This window comes from Clinocottus analis, unplaced genomic scaffold (assembly GCF_023055335.1).
Source record: "Clinocottus analis isolate CAN_PGR_092001 unplaced genomic scaffold, fCliAna1.0.p SCAF_15, whole genome shotgun sequence".
In the NCBI taxonomy this organism is placed as follows: domain Eukaryota; kingdom Metazoa; phylum Chordata; class Actinopteri; order Perciformes; family Cottidae; genus Clinocottus; species Clinocottus analis.
The window spans coordinates 7,695,791-7,706,762 of NW_027175876.1; the positions used below are offsets into that span (position 1 = coordinate 7,695,791).

Below are 10,972 nucleotides of genomic sequence, written 5' to 3' on the forward strand. Positions count from 1 at the left end.
ACATTATCTTTTGTGTATAGCTTTAATGTACATCCGTCAGTGGGGTGTAAGCCCATTAGAGTTGTGTGTGTGTGTGTGTGTGTGTGTGTGTGTGTGTGTGTGTGTGTGTGTGTGTGTGTCTGGCGGGCAGCTCCAGCCAGGCAGTCAGTGGGCAGAGGGATAATAGGTATTAATCAGGGAAAAGCCATGGCCATATGTCTGATTAACACAGAAGATGGCCATTCCCTGAACGCCAGCTTCCCCTTAAACAATTAGCCTCATTTCAAAGATTATATTGCTTAAATGTGTTTGACGCGTGCGAGCGTATGAGTGGGGCAAGTGTGTGTGGGGGGGTCGGGGTGAGCAGCTGAGACGAGTACAGTTTCTACAACAGGAGTGTGGGGCAGGAAATGCATCACGATGTGTGTGTGTGTGTGTGTGTGTTTGAGCAGTACTGCACATGTGTCTGCGTGTTCAATTTCTCCTCAAATGCCACAGCGACCATCTGAAGAGCAAACATTCCTCGGTTGGCTTCACTATGTTATTTTTATTTCATTTTTTTTCTCCGGCATGTTATTGTCTATGAACTTGTTTTCATCCTATAACCAAGCAGGATAAGCCATTAGGCAGATGGTAAGGGGAAGTCCCGTGAGAGGACACGCACACACAAAGACACTAGATCCTGTCCCACACACACACGCACACGCACACGCACTGTAAGTGCGCACAAAAGGCACCAGACCTACCAGACTCCTGTTACGTAATCCACCAGTTCCACTCCCCCACCGAGAGGCTCAGTCTTGGGCTGTCTCAACTCCAAAACAAAGTCATCAGTCTTCATATAGATCTGTCTCTCACAAAGTGAACATACCTCTCGATCCTCCATGGATGAATGCGGTCTGAAGCAGCGCAATGTGAAGAGCCCGGCGCTGAAAACGCTCATTTTGATTCATCCTCAAGCACTAATATGTATCGTTTTCATCTGATGCTGAGGAAGCGTCGCCCTGTCGTATGACGCCGAGCAGTCAATACTTTTTTAAGATAAAAGGATAAATCAAAGTCATCAACAATATGCGTTTTTATGTCCTGTTAATTCCCTTCTCAGCGAGTCTCTTTCTCCTTCCCTCTGTGAACACACTGTCGTGCTGAATGGCTACTCAGACCGTGGCAACAGATTTCTCTTTCAGCCATCTCCAGTGAACGCCTGGCCAGACTCCTGAGTGGCACATATTTGGGCAAAGGCCCGGCACTGGAGGCACAGAGGACAGGAGGAAAGAAGGAGGGAGGAGGAGGACGAGGAGGAGGAGGAGGAAGAGGAGGCGGAGGAGCAGGCCAGAGCCATGTGGCTGATGTTGGTAAACAGTATCCAGCCTTGTCCTGGCATCGTGGCCGGCAGCGCACAACGCCACAGATATCAGGCGCCCGGGCCACACACAGACCCAGGACAAAAGGTAGACACACATACAGACATTTGCATTCAGACGCACGCGCACACACACACATGCAGGCAGAAATACACAGACTACTAACAGACAAATAAAAGACTCACTCTCGGTGTCTGCCACTCAGCAGCTGCTCCAGTTTCCATGGCAACAGCCTGAACAATGTAGTAGGAAGGGCTGTGTCGGCGAGAGAGGGAAAGAGAGAGGAGAGTGTGTGTGCGTGTGTGTGTGGGAGTGGGTGTGAGTGTGAGTGTGTGTGGGGATGTGTGCTCCGGTGCACTTGAAGTGTGTGTGCGTAGGTGTGTGTGTGTGGGTGGATGTGAGAGGCTACAGAGGGGGAGGTAGCCGCAGGGTGCTGAGACAGAAGACACTCTCTGTATTTCTTTGTCAGGATGAGTCTTTTGAGAACAGCAAAACAAATACGGAAATGTAGAGGCAAATCCAATAATAAACAGAGAAAAAGACAGATATGGAAGGGCGAAAGGGGTTAAAGGTGATGTTCACAGTTTTGGTGACGATAAAAGATCCACAAAGGCAAAGGTGAGGATTTTATGATGTCTATTTATTTTTCAAAATGAGGTATTTCAAAGTGCTATGAGTTGCAGCACTAAATGTACATTTTAAAATTCCAAAAAAACAAACATCTTATATCCGTTTACCCAGTTCTATGCACCCGATAGTTACAAATATAAACAAAAGAGGAATTAAGAAAAAGGCCAGGTACATGAGGATAGAACACATTTGCTGTACAAAAGAATTATTTGAGATAAAAGAACAAAAAATGACAAGATAAAGTGATATCTACCGAGAACTCATTTTCATACGAAAATATAAGTATCAAATTTAGTATGTATCAGGTTCACACTAAAAGCATAAAGGTGTGTAGAATTAGTAATATGATACAATACAAAGAAAAAAAGAAGAGAAAAAAAACAATATATTGTTATATTACAAAGTTTCATGACTCTCAAAAATCGAGGCCTTACAGTACTTTTAAAGGTATATAAACTTCCAGTCTGGTTATTGGCAGCTTCCTGACATGTATAAAAAAAACAAGGACAAAATGTATTACAAAACAAGGCAGATCTGAGTTTATTTTGTCTGTACACTATTGTTATATACAAAAGTGTCGGCTAGCAAGGTGCACAGTTATACATCCACTGACTTGGTTGGAGCACCAGTGTGAGAGAGGAGTGAGAGAAGAAAGAGAACCTGTAGTGGCATTGCTTATGTGACCCAAAACGCCTCAGTCGTTATATAGTCTCTTCAGTTTTGCAGTGGTGAAGGCAAAGTAAGTGTGCACTGCTTCTTGTACGTGAACTCTCTAAGCAAAGTGCCCTCTTATACCCATCCCTGTGGGAATCACCCGATTCCAGGCTGGTGTCACAGTGAGTACAAAAAAACAAAATACAAGATACAAATGATATAAAAAACCAGAGGGAGGGAAGAGCAAAACAGGGTGTGTCCTCTCTCCTCCCTCATTATTTTCTCTCTCTTTTTTTAAAATCTTTCCTCAATGTGACTGGATTGAAAAAGTAAACCCTAAACATTCTTAACGTCAACAAATGTGCAAAAAAAGTGGCGGCAGTGAAAGTCCGAGCATCCCCCTGGCCAAACCCCTCCCCCTTTTTCTCAAAGGTGTGTGTGTGTGTGTGTGTGTTTCGGCATTTGAAGATAAACGTCCTCTGAGATGTTTGTGTGCGTACGTGTGCAACAGATATGCAGGCTTATGTGTGTGTGTATACGTGTATAGGCCTATATATGTGTGTGTGTGTGTGTGTGTGTGTGTGTGTGTGTGTGCATCTAATGGTGGTTCAGACTGAGTGGAGGCAGGGTGGGGGGGGGTTCATCCAGGGTATATGTGAGTGTTTCTGTGTTGTAGTGGTTGTCTGTTAGCGAGTCCTAGCCTGCTCCAGCCTGCGCATCAGCTGCTGCCTGCGGGCCTGAAGCCTGTCCTTCTCCTGCTGGAGTCGCATCTCCTCCGTCTCCAGCGAGCTCACGTACTCAGTGGCCTTCTTCAGGATCAGTACCTTCGCCGCCTTCTCGTTGTGCGCCAGCTCGGGCACGTGGTCGCGCAGCGTCAGGAAGCTGGAGCGCAGGTCGTTGCGGCGCTGGCGCTCCAGGATGTTGTGGTTGCGCCGGCGCTCGCTGTCCTCTGAGTCGGAGCCGCCGCGCGGGCTGCAGTCTCCGCTGGCGCTGCGCTTGCTGCGAGGCCCCGACGTGCTGGCGAATGAGCTGCAGGACGTGGAGGAGGAGGAGGAGCATGACGAGATGGTTCTGGTGGGAGGTCGAGGCGCGTCTGACGTTCTTTGCTTCTTTGGTGGCGGGGCGGGGTCGTCGTCTGAAGTGTACGGTGAGGGGGCGGCGTAGTTGTGTTGCTGCTGGTGGACTGAGCTCCTCTTCAGGATCAGCTCCTGAGGAGCTCTGCTGACGAAGCGACTCACCGCGCCGGACCCTCGCGCCTCTTGGCTCTTGGGATGCACGGAGATGGTGACCGTGCCCGCCGCCAGGGGTGACGCCTTGTTGAGAGTGGAGCGCCTCTTCTCTACCGTCACCACATCAATCTCCTCCTCTTCCTCGTCGTCCTCGTCGTCCTCGTCATCCTCGTCCTCGTCGTCCTCCTCCTCTTCGTCTTCTTCCTCGTCGTCTTCGTCGTCATCTTCCTCTTCTGGGGGAGAAAAAAAAAAAAGACAAACAGAATGTGAGTGAGTTAATCGCGCTGGCACAGCGAGCATTCCCACTGTGTCATCTATGTTCCAGCAGGTGACAGGTATGCATGTGAGCGAGAGAGTGTGTGTGGGAGCGAGAGCGTTGCTCAACGCTGTTTGCTTAAGCAGAACCCTCTTAATGCTTAGTGTCAGTCACTCCTCAACTAATCTACTTTGCAGGCGTTGACATGTTCAGTCTCACTGTCGAGCAGACAGGCTGGATTTCTGCCTTTCCTTCTCTATCCCGCCTTCAAAACGTTTCTTAATCTTCTCCGGGGAGACAGTTTTAGTCTGATGGTTTCAGTCTATCAGCGAGGCCACAGTCAATCCGACGGTGCGGGGGCCTTTAAGAACTTCACTTTAACCTCGGATGAAGGAAAAGAACAAATCTTTTCCCAGCTGAGCACTTCGTCTTAACCTGCGCTGGAATCAAGGCAGCTGAGACTTATCGAGGACTGGCGCCTTTGAAGATGAGAGGATGTGGCCAATCATGAGGCAGAGAGTGTGAGGCCCAGTTAAAATGCCTTTGTGATAATGGCTCTCATTATCAGCTCAGGAGCATCTGAAGACCGTGGCATTTTACAGCTTACAGTAACCCACTTCAGACACCGCTGCACCAGGATACTGTCTCAAAACACTCACTGAACACACACACTCAATCTGGCTCTGGCATCAAAACAAAGCTGGGCACAGCTGGGTGGACAAGGGGGCGTGGCTGCCACATGTGAAGATGTTTGGTGTTCCACTCTCAGAATGGAACAGATCATGTATTGGAGCTGGAAAATGTATAAATACATAGGAGGACGAGGAGTTCAACATGTATATGTTGGGAGATCCAATATTAACCCGAGTTCTCTGCCACTGAATGACAGCTGTAGTTTTGGACTGGGGTGTCCCTTTTTCCTGGCAGACCTAATTCCTAGAAATACTGGCCTAACTCTAGGGATAAACCTAGTGTAGCCTGTAAAGTCTGCCTCTTTTATGAGAAAGTAAATCGGCCCTGCAACACAAAGAAGGACGCGTCTTAGCGCTGCGAGCAGCGGAAGCGCATTGGAGCGGTGCTGTGCGCAGGGTGGCGGGGCGGCAGGCGATCGGATCACCACCCTTTAAGCCTCAGAGCTGGAGCGGCGCCAGAGAGACAGCTGTCGAGATGGAGCGCTCGTTCAAAGCTGTCACCCCCCTAAAAGAAGGAGCCAGGGCCCTCCTCCGTCCTCTTTTCTTCGCGGTGGAGGAGGTGTTTGGCAAGGCTGGCTGAGTCTACCCTCTGTGCCAAGCTGGGGGCCTTTGTACTGCAAAAACACGCTGATAAGGACCCGTGAGTGTTTGTTTAGGGAACTTGTAGGCGGTAATAGATGGGATATGAAGTCTTAGGGCCATTACATACACACAGCACCCATCTCCCAATCAAAACACATACTACTGACATTAAACCTACAAAGAAATGGGAGTGTGCCAATCTATATTATGTACTATATGGGTGTATACCTTTGTTTTGTTTTGCTTCTCTCGTATGTTATTCTAGTGTAATGTTTTTCTTCCTGAAGCTATCTTTAGTTATCAGCTGAACTTACGGCAGCAGTTTGTACAGACGGTCCAAAACAAGTGCCAATTTCTCACCCACTGTGCGCAAATTGTCCCTTAATCCATGCGTAAGGAAAGCCTGCGCGGCGCCGTGAACCAGACACTTTATCAGCTCATCACATTATTGAACACCTTTTCATCTCCCCCTCCCGCAGCCGGGCTCGACAGCAGTCACTGACTGTGTTGTCTTTTTGTTTGGCACGGATGCCAACTGAGTTCAGGAAGGCACACAATCCCCCATTTTACTGCCATCTGCCGGATGAAGAGCCCGCTGATTACGTAAACCTCGTCCACTGTGTCACTACTACTGTGCGCGCGTGCGTGTGTGTTCTTTTGTGGGCGTGCGTGAGCGTGCGTGGAATGTAACGAGATAATCCGATTCTGTGCCAGTCAATAATAACAACAACAAGATGAGGATGATGATAATAAAAAACCTACAATAGTAATGCTGATCATTAAAGCGTAATAATAAGAATTACGTGATATTTAAGTGCTGGAAGTTTTCTTGTCAGTTGAATTTCATAAAAAGAACAAACAAAAGTCTTTAGCGCGTCTTTAAATGCTTACCAGAGTCACTTGGAGCGCTTCCGTGGGCTGTGGGTGTGTTAACGGTCCCGGTTGAGTCTCTGCTGCCGTTCTTCTTGTTGACCGGGAAAGGGAAGACTACGGTGGGGTCCACGCACTCTGTCGCCGGGCTGCGGCTCACAACCTCCGGCGCTTTGACGCACACGTTCCTGCCTCCTGTAGCAGTGGAAATAGCCTTGCCGAGTTTCTCCGTGACCACACGCTCCAGCTTTTCCCTGGCGGAGAAGCCGCTCCACATACAGTCCTGGATAATGATGTTGTTGGGGTTAGTATCCAAAGCGGAGCCGAACAGGTCCCCATCGTCGGACGCCCCCCAGATATCGTCCTCGGGCAGGAGCAGCAGCTCAGAAGCCCAGTCCAGTGGGTCCCCCAAGCCGAAGCCCAGAGGGTCAGCTTCCGGGGAACCAGTCGCCGGCTCCCCCGGTAGCGCGGCTCGGCTCGGGGAGAGGGGTGGAGTGGGCAACAACTCGAATTTCTTCCAGATGTCCTCCCCCGGTGGCGCAGAGTCGGGACCACAGAAGTAGAAGTCGTCCTCATCCGGGTAGAAACACGGTTGTAAGGAGTCAAACTCCAAATCGGAGTTTTTACTTATGATCGCTGGCATTCTATCCCACAATCGAAAAACCTGTAAAGGAACAAACAATACTTTAGTCTCCAAAAAGGGAAAGACCGTCTCTCCCCATGCCCTCTCTCCTCTATCACACCTGAAAACTACGCTCCAGAAAGAGCGTGAGTCAAAGCCCACACACAGACACACAGTCTGCTCCACCAAATTCAACACTTACTCCTCTGTGGGGTTTAAAAACCACACAAATCACTCAGAATGTGCGTAAATGGGACCGTGACGCACGAAGGGTTCAACACGAAGCATTGACTCACTACTCACTAAACATGCCAGAAAATGTGGTTTCGGATAAAAACAAAAATTAAAAAGCGTGTTTACCGAAAAACACATGGAATGACAATAATCACTTCCAATAGAGAGTCTGTTGTGGTTGAAAAAAAATGAGAGGAAATGATAGCTCGCCTCTAAATTTCACCGCTGGAATGAAAAGATGCTCACCTTGTCCTGACTTGGGATGGCAATGTGCGAACCAAATTTTCTCGTAACTCGCAGTCAGTAATACAGACACCAGATTTGGAGCAGTCAGACACCAGATTTGGAGCAGTCATCTACTTATGGAGCACAGACAGTCCTCTGACACACATTGTGGCTGGCTGCAGAGTGTTATACACTCAGATCTGCGGGAGGAAAGCAGACTCCGCCCTCCCAGGCTGGGGGGTGGTACAGTCGGGCTTCTGGGTTTGATGCGGCGCGTCAGACAGGCTGGCTGGCTGAGAGCTTTTCTTCAAGGTGAAGCGAGAAAACAGCCTAAACATCGTGAGCACAAATGAAAGCAAGCAAGAAGGAAAGTAAGAGTGAAGGGAAAAAAAGTATATTATTGACAGCCTCAGGTTTTTCTCTTTCTTTTCTTTTCCCCCATCTCTCCACTGGGATGTCCGACCCATGGATCAGCTATATGAAACAGAGCAACTAACCCAGCGGCTGTTAGTGATTTGATGTCTTGCTTAGATTGCTCAAGGGCACTGCAGCAGGCTGGAAGCTACACTGACCCGAGGGCATCAACCGTCCAAGTGAAGGGCAGTTCTTTTTTAACCCCCCAAGCCCAGAAGCACACACACACACACACACACACACACACACACGGCCCTCATGAGTTACATGTATTTATTACACATCGATAAAACACTTGATGTTGCTCATTGGCAGTATTTTAAAGTTAATTGATTATTTATTTGCTTTAAACGATCAAATAAAAGTCACCTCGGGTTAATTTGTCAATATGTTGGAAATTAATGTAGAGGAATATGTATTTCTAGAGATGAAGCATCACTTCTTCAGAGCACACGCTTGAGTATCATTCATTTGAAATGCTGTGTAGAGATGTATTTCTTCACTTCCTACGGCCCTCCTCTTGCTCTCCTGTAGACCTGCATATCATTTTCTCTTTTGTCTGAGGGTAATCCAGCGTTCCTGGATGAAAGGCGAAGTACGGCTCACTGCGCCCTCATACGGACACTCGGGGAACAGCAGCAGATACTCGCACCATCACCTAAACACAGCGAGACAAAGGCATAAAAACACAGAGCCGATTACTTAAATAATGAAAGTACACACTGCTCCTTTCGAAAAAGCGACAAACTCCTTCCGGGCCGTCAGAGGCAGCATGACCTCAGACTATATGCTGCAGGTCCGGGGAGATTTCATCTGTCTCCGGGATGAGACAGGATCCGAGAAGAGCACGTTACGTAACCGCAAGCGGTGGTTGTAGCCTGGAGTCATTCCCATTCCCTTTTCTAATGACAGATTAGAAGGAATGGCGCATCTGTAATTATGCTCAGGCACAGGCGTACACACACACACACACACACACGCACACACACACACACACACACACACACACACACACACACACCGTCCCTGTATTGACTCATTCAGAGGAAAACGTTTTCAGAACGGATTCCAGTTGAACGCCAGCTGTGAGCAGGAAGAATGACAGCTTCCACTTTTTGTCAGCCAAACAATAGGAGATGATAACACCAGCATTTATATATATATATATATATATATATATATATATATATATATATATATATATATATATATATATATATATATATATATGTGTGTGTGTGTGTGTTGATAGATATTTAATTCATTAATTAAATTTGATATCAGAAAAAATTTGATATCAGAAAAAAAAGCAATCTTTTTAGTCCCTGCATGAGGAAATATTGGCTGAGGAGTTCAAACAACCACAGCCGGCGAAAAGTGAGAATCTGCAGCTGTTTTGTTCACAGAGTAGGAATAGCGGGGAGTTTCCTGGGATGGTGGCTGCTCCCAGGAACTGGGGAGATGGTTTGGGAGTCAAAAACTCCCCACAGGCTCTTGTCCGTCCGCTCTTTTACTTTTTCTCAAACTGCTGCTCAGCTCTGACCCTCTAGCAGCAGCAGAAGCAGCTTCCTCTTCTGTGAAAAAGAGCAGAGAGTGGGAGTGAGAACAGAAGGGAAAGTTGTTGTTTTGTGTCCACTCAGTGCCGATGGGTGAGGACAGGAAGCACTGCTACGTGTTTTCTGTGGACCAGCAGAGTAAAGACGTAAATAAGCCGATGGATAAGGGAAAACGGCCTTTACGCTTTGGTCTTGAGAGAAAGACACTGGCTGAAAGGGCTGAGTGCATTCACGCAAACACTGATGTGCACTGACATTGCCCAGTTGTTGATATGATTGTTTGTTGGTCTATTATTTGCTGATTGGTATTTATATCAATTAATATCTATATTCACCCAGAAAAAAGCACATTCTCTTATCCCTGTTGTCTAAAATCTATTATATTCATTGAATTATTGCTCAAAATGTGGCTAATGACACAGTTTCCCCCCATAAAGCATCCCCTGCTCACAGTGGGACTACCCTGGATAAATAAAAGTGCTCATGAAAGCAGACAGACGTATAGGAAAAGGCAGACTTGTCCGAGATACGCCGAGTGCTGGCGTCTTTGCCTGTTGTTTTTATGACAGTCATGGCATGCCCAGTCCCCCTCCCACCATTCACAACTGCACCGGGACATGGATGGTTAAGCAATTAGGCCAGTTTTGATAAAAGATTCATAAGTCATCCCAGTGGATAGTGCAAAGACTAGCATATTGTGAGTAAAACCAGCTGCTGTGACATCAGGGCAGGCTGTGTTAGGTTAGAGAGCACGCACATCATATCAATATTTTAATTGTGTGTGTATGAGAGGTGGCCGTGTTGCTTTTTATTAGTGTTGTAGCTTTGTTTTCAGGGTAAACATTGAGGAATACAGCTATAGATTATATATATATATATATATATATATATATATATATATATATATATATATATATATATATATATATATATGTATATATATATATATATATATATATATATATATATATATATATATATATATATATATAAATAACAGATCAAAAGACACAACTATACAAAATAGACTTGTATGAATTAATGGCCTGATTCCATCTGGAGAACTTGTGTTCAACTCGATTACATGTTTCTATCTAAAATAGAAGTAGCCTAAATACATGAATGTTGTTGAATGAACAATCTCATAGTTTGTTTATAAACATATGTGTATTGCCTCACCGAATTATGTCTATAAGTACAACCCACATTCTGCATGTTATATATTCAGTGTGCCGTTTATTACATCCGCCTGCCTTCCTGAAGTTCTTGTTAAAACTATTTCAGAGACGTGTTTTTCTTGCTTATACTGGCAGATGTTTCTATTATTTAATTCAGCCTTAATTTGGATTTATTGTGATGATATTGTCTTGTTAGTTACTGTGTGTGTACCTAGTAAACTGACACCTGTGTGTACTGCTGATGGACAGTCAACGTTATGTTCTTTGTGTTTATGTACATACAGTATTGCATTCAGTAGTGATGAAGACAAGATGGACCGGAAACCATTTAAAGAACAAAACATGGTTTACCGCAGAAGAGCTGTGCGACATGTTTTATGACAGTTTTCATCGGATCCCTTTCAGAGGCACTCTTCTCCAGAGCAGCTTGAATGAGTGCAACAGCAGAACCAATAGCAATCAGTGAATTTTCTGAACATACATTAAC

The 10,972-nt window shown here is 46.2% G+C and overlaps 1 protein-coding gene across 1 annotated transcript; it reads right to left on the reverse strand.

The window, feature by feature from the left end:
* Positions 1 to 3,207: 3,207 nt before the first annotated feature.
* Positions 3,208 to 7,517, reverse strand: mycn (MYCN proto-oncogene, bHLH transcription factor). Its single transcript, XM_068576453.1, has 3 exons — positions 7,359 to 7,517; positions 6,278 to 6,920; positions 3,208 to 4,089 (listed from the first exon to the last, which is right to left on the reverse strand). The coding sequence occupies exons 2-3, from the start codon at positions 6,897 to 6,899 to the stop codon at positions 3,314 to 3,316; spliced, it is 1,398 nt and encodes a 465-aa protein (XP_068432554.1). The 5' UTR covers positions 6,900 to 6,920; positions 7,359 to 7,517; the 3' UTR covers positions 3,208 to 3,313.
* Between the last annotated feature and the right edge of the window lie 3,455 nt (positions 7,518 to 10,972).